We start from the raw sequence: 17458 nt of genomic DNA, 5'->3' as shown, positions 1-17458 counted from the left end.
GTTAACAGAGAACGTGAACTAAATCAGAGATTCATTCAACTGTCAACAGATGAGAGTTTAAGGTCTTGTAATAAAGGAAACAGCTGTTGTATTGATCAGCAAAGTGCTGTGAGTCAGACTGTTTTTTCTTTAACAAAGTGACTTACATCACTGTAACTTTAACCCGTCCAATTGTGTGTATATGCTCGTACATCAAAGAAAGTATTTGTTCGAATAAAAATATGTGTGTGCGCATTTAATATGTACGTAATTATACATGAGTGTTCACGTGCTCATGCGAACATTATCAGGCGACGCGCCTGATAACTCATTGGTAACTCAGCACATTCGCAAAAGTGCCATACAGCGTTATTCGGTGGAATGCTTCAATTGTTAATCACCAAACTGATAGATGTGTAAGGAACCAAGGGGAATCCAGTTTCTATTTAAATAGAGAACTCAAGTCTGAATTTGTAAACAGTGACGAGGTATTTTCACTCAATTTCAATTTTATGGTTTGTATAATAATAATAATATCTACAGCGCTGTGCCATGAAGGCACATTTAGAGGATGTGGGGGGTAGGGCCCCACATATTTTCGATCTCTGAGAATTTTGGAGGTGATGTGATCAGCACCACGCTCCGACCGCCTTTACTCGCCAGTAAAATACAAGTTCTATGAGGGGCAAGATATGAAATCTTACTCTGCCCCCTGAAAAAAATTCTGCGAAATCCCTTGGTGAAACTCTTGATACCACTAACTACGTGCAACTATTCATAATATGCATAGTGAACGAAAGCAATGCTATTTCAACTGTTGATGATCAATTCAAGAGTCGTAACTTGTTCCATTCATTTATCACCAGCCATACACGGCTGAGAAGAATTTGAAATTGTTTGAACCTGAAGTTTCTGTGAACTTCGATACCTCAACGCACGGCCATGAAATTAAGCCGGTGGCAGAAGTTCGCGCTGTTGCCACGTCGAAGCACAACCCCGTGTTCGGATGTGAAAGATCTCGTTGTAGAGTTGGTCTTTGTAAGTGACAGTATTTGCTCGAAAGGTCAGATATGACAACTGCATATCGAATGAGAGTCGAAAGTGAGTGAGTGAGGTCTAGCGCTCAAAGTAGGCAACGCAGCGGGTTGACGTTGCCACACAGTGCACGGTGACCAGCGACTTTTGTCCCGCTCTCGCTTTTCTTTTAACATATGTGGCACCAGCGCAATTCTGCCCAGCCGCCTATTTTCATGGCCGTGCGTTTAGGATATTCGATCCCCTCGACCAGGTAAGGTACAGTCTTGGACACAGCTGGCTTGTAACGACCCTATTGAAGAAGCAGTGAAGCAAGCCATGCATGTCTGACCACCAAGCGCCTTGTGACTAGACAACCCAAACAGCATTGCAATTTTGCGGCTTGTATACCAGTCACCGGTATACATCTCTGTAAATTGAGTAGTGATGCCAAAGAGAAATACGAGATGAAGATTGTCGATCGTAATGTCTCGTGTTCTCGACATGGAATAATACACGGTCCACGTTACGTTCCATTATTTAATGTTGTTTGGGAATGAACCTGACGGACTAGGTTTATTTTTTCAATCCTTGCATTACAGTAAATTCCATATTTTACAATTATATTAATGCTTTGAACGAAAATAATGCCCAGAAAAACATCGAACACACGTTCACATCATTCTTCTCACACACATGCACGTGAAAACAAACACACAAAGCTAAGTTTTAACTTCCAAGTGAATGTCCAAATAACAGTAAATGGAGAAGCACGATGTGCGAAACATTGGATTTTTCACAGAAAGAATGCGTCTATTTGTGACATACGTGGTTTCTATTAATAGACAATGAAACAATTATGAGAGAAATTAACATGCATTTTCGTCTTCAGGTGCTGAGGAAGGAAACAGACTGACTGGAAAAAAGAAAGCATGGTGCTATTGATAGGCTGTTGGTTAGCGTACAGAGCTTTCATCAGTGAGGTCTAGGTTCGATCCCCACCAAGGACATTTATTTTTATTCTTTTCTATTAGTGAAGAAGTATGTAATGTTGTTTTCTAGGCTTTTTGACGAAAGGATACGCATCAAATTTGTTCGTTTAATATGTATTTTCATTCTTCTAATAAGTTCTCTTTCGCAATGGGATATAGAGATTCTCTATCTAGGCGATGGATATCTTCTCAATGGTTACGTAGCTGCGATTCTCCAGTCCCTTACACCCACTTGTCTTATTTATTTACTTCATTTCATATCTAACGAAAACACACAGATATAGTTAGAACAAGAAACACACCTCGCGTCGAAGGTTCCAGACTCGAGTTCTGGCTTTTTTTTGCGAGGGTGATTATTCTTGTGTGTTTGTTTATCATCTTTGTCAAAAAAAATATTCCTCATTATTGCCGTGATTAACCTAGGGAGAGACCAAAGCGACTGAAATAACAAAAGTACAGAAAATGCAAGACACATCTGCCTAGGCATGTTATACCTTGGGAATTAGCAATCTGAAAATTAACTTGCGTTTCAGTCCACTACTTGCGAAAGAGTTTCGTGTTGTCTCGTTTGGAGTGTTGGTTATCGTGTCGGACCAGCATGCGGGCAACCCGAATTCGAGCCCAGCGGATGGCAAGTTTTTTTTTTTTTTTTTTTTTTTTTTTTTTTTTTTTTTTTTTTTTTTTTTTTTTTTTGTCTAATTTCATCCAAACTTATTTATAAAACTGAAGTTTCTGCAAAACCTTTTGAATTGCATGCCACTTCGTATGTTGGTAATCTGAAAGCATCAAAGATGAAAATGTGATGTTTCGAAGCGACGATGTATTTGTGCATGTGTTGAAAAAACGCAGTTATTTATTAACGAAAAACATGCAGCCACGTGATCATTGAGAACGCTTCCTAGTTGTCAGTGCTAATATGGCAGTAACTACAGTCTGTCAACACACATCAACTTTCACGTTTCCCGTAAAATGATTACCTTTCCACGTTTCAAAATCATGAGTGCTGTCTAAAGCAATACTTTGATACTTGCGTTTGCATGTTCGAATCTAAAGTAATACGAAACTTTTTTCCCAACAAATGACATTCAAACCATTAATAACATAACCCACAGCGCTACAGCCCTTGAAGGGCCTTGGCTTACCTACCGACTGCTGGTCTCCCTCCCACACTGTTCCTCCGTCACCTAGTATCGCGTGGAGGTCTTAGACCAGTATTGGGGTGATCAGCCCGACGAACCCCCAGCCGTTGTTGTAGGTCTTCTCGACCGGGTTACGCTCACTCACTCGGAGCTTCCCAATTTCCTCACGATGGTGGGTTGCCACCGGCCCTATACGTAGGCCGAATAAATTCCGACCAGAGCCGGATTCGAACCTACGCCGTCCCAGCGAACGATCTCAAGACGAGTGAACGCCTTAACCCGCCGCTCGACTACGGAGGAGGACTTCAAACCATTAATAATTGTTTGAAATGTGATACTGATATCATATATAGAAAGAATAAAAATGGAGAATTTCGCTTAATACAACTTATAAATAGGGACCGGAAGTTGATGAAATGTCATTTTTTTTCTGACATCTCGGACGCGATGCCCATTAAATATACACAATATTACACTTCATCTAGAACCCAAAAAAGGTAATTTTAAAGTGCATTTTTTTGCATTTGTTGCCATTTGTCAGGTTTTAGGTCATTTTCCCGGATTTTCGGCATTTACCCGTCATTTTTTGCAATATTCGGTATATTGTTTCATCATATTTTGTCACTTCTTTAATTTTGGTAATATTCTTGAATCTTTTCACCAAGGTATATATATCTCGCAGGGTTGCAATTTACGAGCATAAGAAATGCTGAACTGGTGACAGTCTTTGTTGTGTCGGGGAAACCACCAGGTGCCCGTCTGGGGCAAACTCAGATTTAAGATCAGAAAAGGAGAGGCTTGAAATACCATAGCTAGACCCCGTTTGCACTGAAAATCCTCGTTGCATATTTTAATTGAATGTGCATGTGCTATCATTTGGTGCCCTTTTTTTTAAAGCAAGATTGCATTTTGTTTAATTTCATTTTCATTTCAATTTTTAAACTGAAACTAACAAATTTGATGGTCATTTCTTGCATTTTACGTCATTTTTTCCCCATTTTTAGGATATTCTATAGGTCATATACCTATATTTTTTAGGTCATCAACTTCCGCTCCCTACTTATAAATATATTAAATTATGTGGATACCTGATGTGAAACGTACGATGCACGATCAGAGAGCCTGAATGTTGCATTGAAAACTGCAGAGAACAATGACTGACTTATGAACAGTGAAAGGTTTTTCCATGCTCCAATGGGATTTTATTTATAACTATAAATAAACAAGGGAGAAGGACACAGGTGGGTATGATGAACTAAATTGTAATCTAAAAGTTTTAATTGAAGAAACAAAACACGTTCGCGGTTAAAAATAGAGCATTCAATTTCAGACACATTACACTAACTGAAAGACTATTTTCAAAATTAATAATATTTGGATAACCGGCAAATCCAAACTTGATGTTAACCACGTAATGCACTTGATAATCAAAGAAACATAATTTTTCTTGAGCATGCCCTTTATTTTGTGTCTTGATTGTTGAAATAATACGTTGAAACGAACAGTAGTATGTTTTAGAGTGTGTTTAGAATCTCTAGTGTACTGCATGTAAATACTGAAGTCATTTCAGTATCCTAATCAAATAACAATTATTCAGTGTAATCCTTTAAAAGGAAAGCCTTTGTTTCTTTGCAGCTGTTCATGACAGAAATTCAATTGCAAGACAAGTTACCAAATTAGCAATAGTTCTCTTACATATTTGTGGTATGTGCTTGTCTGCCTTATACCGGATGATGAAGGAAGCAGATATAAAAGATAGACAATTACTGTTCTTGTGTAGCTCGTCCTGCTTTTGTCAGAAAACCTGATCAGCATACTGAACCAAGCCATCACACGAGATACGACTTCAATAATATAATCCCGTTTCTGTGGCCAAATACCTCCAAAAAAAAATGCAATAAAATTGTCAGTGTGAGGAGACGGAGAAATAATTTCCTTTTATCTTACATTATACTCTGTCTGTATGCCTAGTGTGGTTTGTCTGTCCCAAAGCTGAAGACAAACCTCTGTCTGTTGTAACGCGTGGCATGTTTTCTTCCAGTTTACAAATCACGTAAAATACCTTCGTTCACTTCAGTGTGCTGGTTCTGCAGGCTCAAGGTCATGTCGACTGATAACGAGATAGACCACGTGACTCCGGGGCCAACTGTCAGCACCGAAGACAAGCTTCAGTAACTTTTGCGAGGTTCCTTCTAGTCCTTGACAGAGCGCATGCTCTGTAATTATGTGCAGAAAACCCATGTTTTCTGTGTATAAAATTTACGTATGTTTTGATTGTGTGCTCAAATGTTGCAGTAAACATAACTCCGTGACACACAACAACAATTACAAGTGCTTCAAAGATTAGAAACTTAGCAAGCGTTACTCATAAGACGATTAGATTGTCCGACTGACAGAAGACCAGGTGGTGGGTTGGTAGCGTGTAAGTTTGACACGCAGGAGATACTGGGTTCGATTCCCCTTTGATTGCCTCCAATTTTTTTTCTTAACTCGAGCGACTATATATTTGAATTTATTTATTGCGAACATTCTTATTTTATTTGCTGTGCGAAATGTTGAATTTTGTTTTCCAAACGATTACGATAATTTCTTGTGAATAATATTATATGTATTTCTGGATCATTTTCTCAAAATAAATGTATACTTTTCGCCAGGCATAACATTTTGTTGAGTATGTTTGTAAAATGATGAGATATGTGGAAAAAACTATCGCAAAAAATAATTTTCACAAATAAAATTTAAAACAGTAAAGTAAAGATTTCCACCCAAAAATAAAGTAAAAATGTATTTAACTTTTACTCAAATAAATTATTAAATAAAATGCAATAATTAGTTGCTCGAGTTATATAAAAAAAACATAGGGCAATAGAACGGGAATCGAACTCAAAGCCTTCTGTAGGTGAAACTTATCCGCTACCACGGGGCCACTTGATCACTTGAAAATCATGTAATAGCTTCGCCTCATAAAGGCACTTGGAACTCATCAAAACCTTCAAGAGCTTTTCCTCGATCTTTTTCCTTTTTTTTAAGTCGACTTTATGCACAGTAAGAAAACTGGATCTATAATTTAAAGTGGGATTTTAACCACTTGGAACCACTAAACCGCGTATCAAATTTTCCTCTGGAATTGTTGGCTAGCGTGCGATATTACCAATACTCGGTTCGGGCATGGATGTGGGTGTTTGTCCCAATGAGAATACAGATAATATAGAGGAAATTGACATGTGTCACAACTGAGAAAAAAGGTGAAGAACGAGGATACTATTAATTTTGAAAATACTCTTTCAGTTAGTGTAATGTGTCTGAAATTGAATGCTCTATTTTTAACCGCGAACGTGTTTTGTTTCTTCAATTAAAACTTTTAGATTACAATTTAGTTCATCATACCCACCTGTGTCCTTCTCCCTTGTTTATTTATAGTTATAAATAAAATCCCATTGGAGCATGGAAAAACCTTTCACTGTTCATAAGTCAGTCATTGTTCTCTGCAGTTTTCAATGCAACATTCAGGCTCTCTGATCGTGCATCGTACGTTTCACATCAGGTATCCACATAATTTAATATATTTATAAGTAGGGAGCGGAAGTTGATGACCTAAAAAATATAGGTATATGACCTATAGAATATCCTAAAAATGGGGAAAAAATGACGTAAAATGCAAGAAATGACCATCAAATTTGTTAGTTTCAGTTTAAAAATTGAAATGAAAATGAAATTAAACAAAATGCAATCTTGCTTTAAAAAAAAGGGCACCAAATGATAGCACATGCACATTCAATTAAAATATGCAACGAGGATTTTCAGTGCAAACGGGGTCTAGCTATGGTATTTCAAGCCTCTCCTTTTCTGATCTTAAATCTGAGTTTGCCCCAGACGGGCACCTGGTGGTTTCCCCCGACACAACAAAGACTGTCACCAGTTCAGCATTTCTTATGCTCGTAAATTGCAACCCTGCGAGATATATATACCTTGGTGAAAAGATTCAAGAATATTACCAAAATTAAAGAAGTGACAAAATATGATGAAACAATATACCGAATATTGCAAAAAATGACGGGTAAATGCCGAAAATCCGGGAAAATGACCTAAAACCTGACAAATGGCAACAAATGCAAAAAAATGCACTTTAAAATTACCTTTTTTGGGTTCTAGATGAAGTGTAATATTGTGTATATTTAATGGGCATCGCGTCCGAGATGTCAGAAAAAAAATGACATTTCATCAACTTCCGGTCCCTATTTATAAGTTGTATTAAGCGAAATTCTCCATTTTTATTCTTTCTATATATGATATCAGTATCACATTTCAAACAATTATTAATGGTTTGAAGTCCTCCTCCGTAGTCGAGCGGCGGGTTAAGGCGTTCACTCGTCTTGAGATCGTTCGCTGGGACGGCGTAGGTTCGAATCCGGCTCTGGTCGGAATTTATTCGGCCTACGTATAGGGCCGGTGGCAACCCACCATCGTGAGGAAATTGGGAAGCTCCGAGTGAGTGAGCGTAACCCGGTCGAGAAGACCTACAACAACGGCTGGGGGTTCGTCGGGCTGATCACCCCAATACTGGTCTAAGACCTCCACGCGATACTAGGTGACGGAGGAACAGTGTGGGAGGGAGACCAGCAGTCGGTAGGTAAGCCAAGGCCCTTCAAGGGCTGTAGCGCTGTGGGTTATGTTATTAATGGTTTGAATGTCATTTGTTGGGAAAAAAGTTTCGTATTACTTTAGATTCGAACATGCAAACGCAAGTATCAAAGTATTGCTTTAGACAGCACTCATGATTTTGAAACGTGGAAAGGTAATCATTTTACGGGAAACGTGAAAGTTGATGTGTGTTGACAGACTGTAGTTACTGCCATATTAGCACTGACAACTAGGAAGCGTTCTCAATGATCACGTGGCTGCATGTTTTTCGTTAATAAATAACTGCGTTTTTTCAACACATGCACAAATACATCGTCGCTTCGAAACATCACATTTTCATCTTTGATGCTTTCAGATTACCAACATACGAAGTGGCATGCAATTCAAAAGGTTTTGCAGAAACTTCAGTTTTATAAATAAGTTTGGATGAAATTAGACAAAAAAAAAAAAAAAAAAAAAACTTGCCATCCGCTGGGCTCGAATTCGGGTTGCCCGCATGCTGGTCCGACACGATAACCAACACTCCAAACGAGACAACACGAAACTCTTTCGCAAGTAGTGGACTGAAACGCAAGTTAATTTTCAGATTGCTAATTCCCAAGGTATAACATGCCTAGGCAGATGTGTCTTGCATTTTCTGTACTTTTGTTATTTCAGTCGCTTTGGTCTCTCCCTAGGTTAATCACGGCAATAATGAGGAATATTTTTTTTGACAAAGATGATAAACAAACACACAAGAATAATCACCCTCGCAAAAAAAAGCCAGAACTCGAGTCTGGAACCTTCGACGCGAGGTGTGTTTCTTGTTCTAACTATATCTGTGTGTTTTCGTTAGATATGAAATGAAGTAAATAAATAAGACAAGTGGGTGTAAGGGACTGGAGAATCGCAGCTACGTAACCATTGAGAAGATATCCATCGCCTAGATAGAGAATCTCTATATCCCATTGCGAAAGAGAACTTATTAGAAGAATGAAAATACATATTAAACGAACAAATTTGATGCGTATCCTTTCGTCAAAAAGCCTAGAAAACAACATTACATACTTCTTCACTAATAGAAAAGAATAAAAATAAATGTCCTTGGTGGGGATCGAACCTAGACCTCACTGATGAAAGCTCTGTACGCTAACCAACAGCCTATCAATAGCACCATGCTTTCTTTTTTCCAGTCAGTCTGTTTCCTTCCTCAGCACCTGAAGACGAAAATGCATGTTAATTTCTCTCATAATTGTTTCATTGTCTATTAATAGAAACCACGTATGTCACAAATAGACGCATTCTTTCTGTGAAAAATCCAATGTTTCGCACATCGTGCTTCTCCATTTACTGTTATTTGGACATTCACTTGGAAGTTAAAACTTAGCTTTGTGTGTTTGTTTTCACGTGCATGTGTGTGAGAAGAATGATGTGAACGTGTGTTCGATGTTTTTCTGGGCATTATTTTCGTTCAAAGCATTAATATAATTGTAAAATATGGAATTTACTGTAATGCAAGGATTGAAAAAATAAACCTAGTCCGTCAGGTTCATTCCCAAACAACATTAAATAATGGAACGTAACGTGGACCGTGTATTATTCCATGTCGAGAACACGAGACATTACGATCGACAATCTTCATCTCGTATTTCTCTTTGGCATCACTACTCAATTTACAGAGATGTATACCGGTGACTGGTATACAAGCCGCAAAATTGCAATGCTGTTTGGGTTGTCTAGTCACAAGGCGCTTGGTGGTCAGACATGCATGGCTTGCTTCACTGCTTCTTCAATAGGATCGTTACAAGCCAGCTGTGTCCAAGACTGTACCCGCAACACGTTGATTACAAGGCGATAACGTCACCATTACGCAATCGGGAAGATATCTATCAGATTGAAACGTAGTTGTGGCCTACAAATTATGCTTGCATATCGAACGGTTGATACGGAGTTGGAACATTGCCAATGAAACCACGGACAGCGAACCATAGTTCGCCGCGGGCTTAAGGGAAAAAAAGCAAAAATATTTCCATGCGTGTTTTTCTGTAGCTGTATCATTTGGTAGTTTACCTTGAAACGACGAGTAACAGGATGAGCGGACTCGTGTGTGTTGCCTATTACATATGGATGTTCGTTTTACGAGCAAACGGTAAGAACATTTACAAGTAATTGATAATAATTGGAAGGCGAGATTGTATTCGAAAAACAACATTGTTTCATATACTGTGAAAGTAGATGAAAAACATTCGGAAGCAAGAATCCGTTTTGGTATTCAAAAGCTTTTCAAATAATATAATTTACCAGAACCAGTGGCGGCGAATAGGAGTGCGTGATGGCAGTTGCGCCCCATCCCTCACTTTTTGGCCGCATTATGGTCTCTTAAAGATAACCTTGTCTACCAAGAGAAAGTAAACGTTCTTGCCCCCCCCCCCCCAGTTTTGACTGACCGCAACTCTATTTCTAATATGATTTCATTGACAATAGTTTTATGGATTGTAGTGTTTACTTAAACGGGCATGAATGCTGCGACCATGAAACTTGTAATGCTATTCGAGTCGAAAGCACGTTGAAAGGTAAAGTTGAGCAGTTGAATGTAGAAATGGCTTTAAGCCATTTAAAAAGTTGCGTGCACCAAACAAAAGCTCCACTTATAATCTAAATTGTTTGTGAGCGGTCGACGGCCATCATCACGTTCTGGCCATAGTCATTATTAGAGACCGGATTTTAACCGGAAAAAGTTTACTCTGAAAAGGGCAAACAAAAAAGAGAAAATTATTGCAAAAGATAGGAAATGAAAATTGACCATAGTTTATATTTGCACTAGATTCATATATAAAGAGGGATACATTAAATTTCGTATGAAGTAAAATAGAAATTTAATGTATCGATTGATTGATTCATTAGCATCCGTTCAACTATTACAAAAGTTTGGAATCCATTTTTATATATGATTGGTATAATTATGCTTCCATTTAAAATAATATTTTTAGTGGAGTGCAAAAATAAACAATAGTCCTTTTAATTTCCTTTCTTTTAAAAGGTAAAGTACCGCGAATAACCTTACCATTCATTTCTATGAAATCTTCCTTGCAACAGCTTACCCATTCCATAGCTTGCTGCCATGGGCGTCGGCAGGGGGGGGGGTCGAACCTGGAACCTGGGAATATATATCTACTTTTTTCAATTTATGGCAATTTTAAAACGAAGCACTTTATTTCCCCTCATTTTGCGTCATTGTTTAAAAATGGTCTTGACATATCGAATTTGGTACGAAACTTTCATACATTGAAACACTGAAACTTTGTTAATTTGTAACTTTCACACGTTTTGAAGCTTCTTATACTATTGCGTTTGCTGCTGCTGCTGCTACTAATGTTCGAAGTAACTATTATGTAATCTTGGTTATAACAAGTACTATATTATTCATATAATAAACTTATTGGATGCAAAAATAAACTAAACTAAAACTGCTACTGCTACTACTGCTGCTGCTGCTACTACTACTACTACTAGTAATAATAATAATAACGTAATTTAAAATATCGATAATGCAATAATTTTGAAAATGAACCCATCTTTGACAAACTTCTGCATATGCCACTGGTCTATATCAGAATATTTTTGAGGGGAGGGGGGTAACTTGGACATCTTCGGTTCGACCCTCCCCTCCTCCTAGGAAAAATTCTGGCGACGCCCATGCTTGCTGCCACTTGTACCTGGCTTCGCCATTTCACTGACACTCAATACTTTCATCACTGTCACACAGAAAATTTAAAACTATTCTAAAAAAACTTCATAATAAAACTCTAAATCTAGCAGATAAGTACACTTTCAACTCAACAGACGCTGCTTAAGCCAGTAGCATAACTAACACGTTCTTCGCCCTCCCGTAATTTTTAGTTGTGTGCCGCTACTATTTTTTATATACATATTTTCTAAAATATTAATTTACTCCTGCATTTCTATTAAGTATTTACAAATATGAAAATTTGAATCTATTTATAATCTGGGTAGCAAAGGTTTCAAAACACAAACTGTAAAAAAAAAATGTTACAATTATAAATGAAAATGCACTGTTACTACAAATAATACGATATTGTTAAATGCCCATTACCAGTCCTCTGCTTTTTTTGATGGAAGCAAATTCTTGTGTTAGTTTGGTCAAGTCCAGTTTTCGAGCACGATCGCTTTCAATGCTTGATAGCGTTCTATTTGTCATTTCTGTTGACACTACATTCCGAAATGAAATAATTTATGTATTGGTTGAAAAAGGTTGAAAAAAAGGAATTCTCGTTAAAATCCTGTATCTAGTCATTACGACGAGCGACTATGATGAAAGCATGGCCTCAAAGCCCCAGGAAATAGTTACGTGTTACTCAGATCATCTGAGATATGAAGCAGGTGGAGAAAAAACATAACAGAATTGTTCAGCGATAGTTGCACGGGAGAATAATTTGTTTTAAATTGGTATTGACGTGAAAGAAAATGTAAATGGACCATAGCAAAAACATTTCAGCGAATGACCACAATTTTGGGGAGAATAGTGGCGTGCCCAAGATTTTCGAAAGGGAGTTACCTATACTATTTTTAGCAGTCAATCCTCAATTTATCGCCTTTTCCTGCCTCTGGCGTTTTTTTTAGGAATACTGGGCACGCGACTGGGGGAATATCACATTTGCTGCGAGAGAAAAGTTCATTACGTGCCTTAAGGCTGGTATGAAACAATTGAATGAATGAATAAACATTTCTGGGTGTGTCGACACATGTGGCCATTTTACACCCTTCCAAATATACAAGGAAATTTCTCCTTATCTAAAATCCTTACCTGAAACATTTTCTAAAATCGGGTGTTGAAAGTGCAAGGTTGTTAAGAAACCTGCACACAAACACAACAACAACATATTAAAAAGGTAATGATACACTAAAAACTACATCTGAGACAGTGTAAAAGGCTTCTCAAAAAGCTGAAAACGTTAGTTGCAAAAATGCTATTATCTCCCAACTTCCAAGGTTATAATTTGACTAACTGAAAATATTGATTGATTGATTGATTTGGTGTTTTAAGTAAACTTTATGCACAGTAAGGCTAATCGGGACTGGACCTACAGTTTAAAGTGGGATCCGAGCCACTTTTGCATCCACCGGGTATCGAGCCCGGGACCCCTTGATTACGACGCTTCCATGGCGCCATCTGGGAGGCTCTTCACTGAAAATATTGCACGTAAAATAAACTTCCTCCCTCAACGCTCAAACTCAAAGGGTGGAGCAGGTGTCTGCACAAGAATCCGTTCGCCCCTAACCACAACTTACAACGACGGCCAAATGCCTCGAGCAGGAAGCAAAGCTTGAAGTAAATGCCAGAGATGATTAGTTGTTTGGGTGAATGATTGGTATTCCGAAGGTCCAAGTATCGTCAAGCCTCCACAACGGCAGAAAATTTTTCCAACAACTTTGAGCATTCTCTTATTACGCTTTCCAGACTGTTGTGAAGGTCAAGATTCCAAGATTCCGTGGATGATATATTTCATGTAAATGGCCTCGTGTCGCGGTGGTTAGCGCAGGTAGTCCGTATTCTAGAGGTCCAAGGATCGATCCCAGCAGGGAGTGGAAGAAATTTTCAAGGGCATGGTGGGATTCTTTGTTTTCATTTCCATGGTGACGGTTGAAAACGAAAAAATAGACATCGTGGTGCAGCGGTTGCGCACTTGCTCGATGTTCGAGAGGTCCAAAGATCAATCCCGGTCGCAACCACAATAAATTTTCTCCAACCATTTCTCAACTTCTTATTTCAATTTCTAGATTGCTGCCGTACTTCTTTCTTTATTTCATTGGCTCTTCCGGAGACTTGACCACCACAGTAGTCTGATGATTTAAGCAGTCGAATCTCGAGGATGATGGCAGGTTACTGAAAAAGTTCTCGCCGCTTGGTGGATTCGATCCTTCAACCTCTGGAATATAGAACACGTGCCCTAACCGCTGCGACACGCTGCCTTTTACTTTGAAGTTGATTTTTCTTGTTCCTTGAGGAAGCATGTAGCAATAATAGAGTTCGGCAGCTTCATTTAGGCTACATGGAAGGACAATTCAATGGTGATCGCTGCAATAATTCTTGTAGTACTGCGCGTGAAAATAATAATAGCGTAGGTTTCGTGTGCGTCGATATTTATTAACATCCACTTTCTCTCTGAACTTGTGCCATTTTGTTTTAGAAAATGTTTAATAGACAGAGCACACGTCCCTCAGTCATGAGAATATTTCGTATATTGTATGGTATTCAACGAAAGATGTTAGTAATTTTCCATCAACTGAAACATAGGATAATTTGATTTCGCAACTATACAACCGGTTGTGAAGCCCAGGCTCGTCACCATATTGTTTACGTAGATTGCATCGTGCAAGTGTAGTATTACATTGTGAACTAACATGCTATTGTTCTTTGTGCGTAGACATTGATCGCTATTCCCATGTGTGTTCTGTTCTTTCGAAAGATTACAACATGGAGACAGACGGAGCATAGAGTCATTCCTACCAAGGTGCCTACTTTGGTCATCAAGAAGAAATGTCCGATTCCTAGCCAAATGGCCACAGCCGTCAAACATTAAGGCCAGTCTTCATCGCTAGACATGTCTACGATTTGACTAACTGAAAATATTGCACGTAAAAGAACTTTCCTCCTTCAAAGCTCAAACTCAAAAGGTGGAGCAGGGGTCTCTGCACAAGAATCCGTTCGCCCCTAACCACAACTTACAACGAAGGCCAAATGCCTCGAGCAGGAAGCAAAGCTTGAAGTAAATGCCACAGATGATTAGTTGTTTGGGTGAATGATTGGTATTCCGAAGGTCCAAGTATCGTCAAGCCTCCACAACGTTCTCGAACAACAATTTTCGGCCTGTGTATAGGGCCGGTGGCAACCCACCATCGTGAGGAAATTGGGGAGCTCCGAGTGAGTAAGTGTAATTCGGTCGCGAAGTCCTACAATGGCTGGGGATCTCTGGGTGCAGATCTCCACACCCCCTTGGCATGGACGTCGTTAGGGGGGGGGGGGGCACGCGGGGGCACTGGCCCCGGCAAACGTCCACGTGGCCCCGTGAAACTGTTCTGTATTTGCTGGAAATTTTACTTTGATGACAAATATTACAAAATAATTCTTCAGTAAAATTTGCTTACAGTTTGAAACACTTTTTCAATTTTCAGTAGCACAAACCCAAGCAAGGCATTTCTTTCTTATTTCCCTGTTTCTTGCTTGTTGAACACAAACAGATGTATTGGGAGGGGATGCAGTTAATGGTTTTGTGGTCCGCCCCGGTCAGGGAAGTCTGAGACCTATTGAAAATGCACTTTTCCTCCCTGCTGCACACCAGATCCAGGATTCCCCCCAAACCCGCACTTTCTCTTCATCTGGCCGGCACTGGCTCCATGGGCGCCCAAAAAAACGACACAAACAGGAAGATTTAGCTACGGGTGGCTAGAACTTTCTGCGTTAATTATTTTACGGTTCAGAAAAGATATCCCCATGCCTTTCAAATTCCAAGAACAGAATTCTATTGCTTGTCCCTTTTTTCGGCGCGGGAATAAATGACATAGCGGTTCTTTTCACATGCACTCAACCCTCCTGCTAATGACCTGCCCTGCAAGGAGGGAAAGGTCACTTTCTGAAAATTTGGAGAATCATCGAAGACGTCGGTTCATCTGTTGATTTGGTGGACAGTTGATATCTGTCAGTTTGAAGTAGGATTTGTTGTCCGAGCGGTGTAAACTTCTGTAAACGCTAGACGATAGCATCACGAAGTGTTCGTGATTTCGTTTTCCTACATCGCGAGTAAAATGTCAAATGAGAAGCTGCCAGATTGTCTTCCTCTGGAAACAATGGACCAGGATCGACTGATCGACCAAATATCCAACATATTGGCATTCTAAAAGAGAGTCTGACTACCACACAAGATCCTGGGTTCGACTCCCAAGGTGGTTGATCGCATGTATAATGAAGAATAAACCACGTTTCAATTAAGGAAGGAAACTAGGTATGTACAAATTGTTTTTACACCCTATTGCATGCTCTATAAGTATTATGTTACAAAATGTGTATATATTTCTCACTTCCTGTGATTTTTCTTTATTTAGCCTCCACCTGCAAATGCGGAAGCTGCTGCTGCTTAGGTGGCTAGGTTGGCTAGACATACAAATATAATGAATCCCTAGTCATACATCTAATAATATTTATAATATAATCATGATTTATGGAGAAGCAAATAACTTATCAAGCATGTTCTGTTGTGCAGTGGTTAACAAGGTGCATTACGATGCCAGGGGTCTTGGGTTCGAAACCCGGACTGGGCGTGTGTGTTCTATATGATGGTCCTCTCATCAATTTTACATCACTCATTGTCATCTTCATGTTCACGATTAGCCAAAAATGTCAGAAAAGCGAAGTAAAATAAACCAAATCAATCATTTATATATTTCTATGTTACGGCGCTTTTCTACCTCTTGGGTTAAATGCGACGATGAAGATGAATGATGAGCCGAAGGAATGGCGATGGGACAGACATGATACAACCATGCCTGTCCAAGGCCCGAACCTTGGACCTCTGGTTTCGTAGCGTGTTATAGCCTACTCGGTGGAATTCTTAGGAGGAAAAACTGTAAAAGTAGAGTGAAAAGAAGCAAAATTGTACGATGCATAAAAAGCCATGTTTAGTTCTTCTAAAACCTTCCAATTATCGAGTTCGTGTTTTAAGTCCACTTTGTGGACAGTAAGGCTAATTGGGGATCCGAACCACTATGTGCCTCCACCGGGTATAGAACCCGGGACCCCTTGATTGCAAGGCGGCGACGCTACCACTGCGTCATCGAGGAGGCCGAGAAAAACTTACAATTAGTCAGTAAAATTAATATTGAGGGACAAGGCCTGCGAGAGTTCTTTCATTCGGTTGCGCGTGGTCATCACATCGAGTCCCATAGTTTCGAGAGCAGAATTTGCTTCGATATCGCTTTCAAGTACTTCCCAAATTGTCCTCACGATATTGGAACAGAATAGAAATTTTGGAACTAATACAAGCAGGCACATACCCAGGGGAGGGGCTCTGGGGCTGGAGTCCTTTCCCGAAATCCTACAAATATCTGATTTTAATAATGTGTAGTAGTAATTAAATGTACTTCATTAACAGGATTAAACATCTTGTATATGGTAAGTTGCAATATACCAAGAAATTCATCTTCAGCGCATTTACTCCTCCCCCCAACTTTTCGTCTTTAGATGGCGGCTGCCGATAAGGTATAAGCCCCTTCCGAAATCAAATTCTGGCTACCGGTCTGACCACCAGCGATCGAACCTTGAACCTTTCGATTGGTTGATTAATTGAACTGGTGTTTTAATTCCACTTTATGCACAGTAAGGCTAATCGGAACTGAACCTACAGTTTAAAGTGAGATCCGAACAACTATGTGCCTCCATCGGGAATCAAACCCGGGAAGGTTGTTGAACCTGCCGAACCAAAGACGAGAGCGTAATCATTTGAGCGTGTAGGAACTTTGTTTTATCCAGTGCCATCATATATTCAGTTTTCCACACACAAACAAGATTAATTTTAAGAAATTAGACGTGTGCATATAATTTCTTATCATAATTTCCCAAGTGAACAATCAGATGCCATAGAAGACTCAGGCCCGCCCTTGAACTAAGAAAATACCGGATTCGATTCCGGTATGAACTGT

At 39.3% G+C, this 17458-nt stretch overlaps 1 protein-coding gene across 1 annotated transcript in view; it reads left to right on the top strand.

The window, feature by feature from the left end:
* Positions 1-9814: 9814 nt before the first annotated feature.
* Positions 9815-17458, top strand: part of LOC145981289 (plexin A3-like) — a 33350-nt gene continuing 25706 nt past the window's right edge. Inside the window, exon 1 of the mRNA XM_083114466.1 lies at positions 9815-9893. Within this exon, the coding sequence (XP_082970592.1) occupies positions 9836-9893 (58 nt within the window). The 5' untranslated portion in view covers positions 9815-9835. The remainder of the gene's footprint in view (positions 9894-17458) is intronic.

Source organism: Lepisma saccharinum, chromosome 2 (assembly GCF_977018435.1).
Source record: "Lepisma saccharinum chromosome 2, izLepSacc3.1, whole genome shotgun sequence".
NCBI lineage: Eukaryota > Metazoa > Arthropoda > Insecta > Zygentoma > Lepismatidae > Lepisma > Lepisma saccharinum.
Note: the sequence above shows the minus strand (reverse complement) of the source record. Positions and strands in the feature narration are given on the sequence as shown.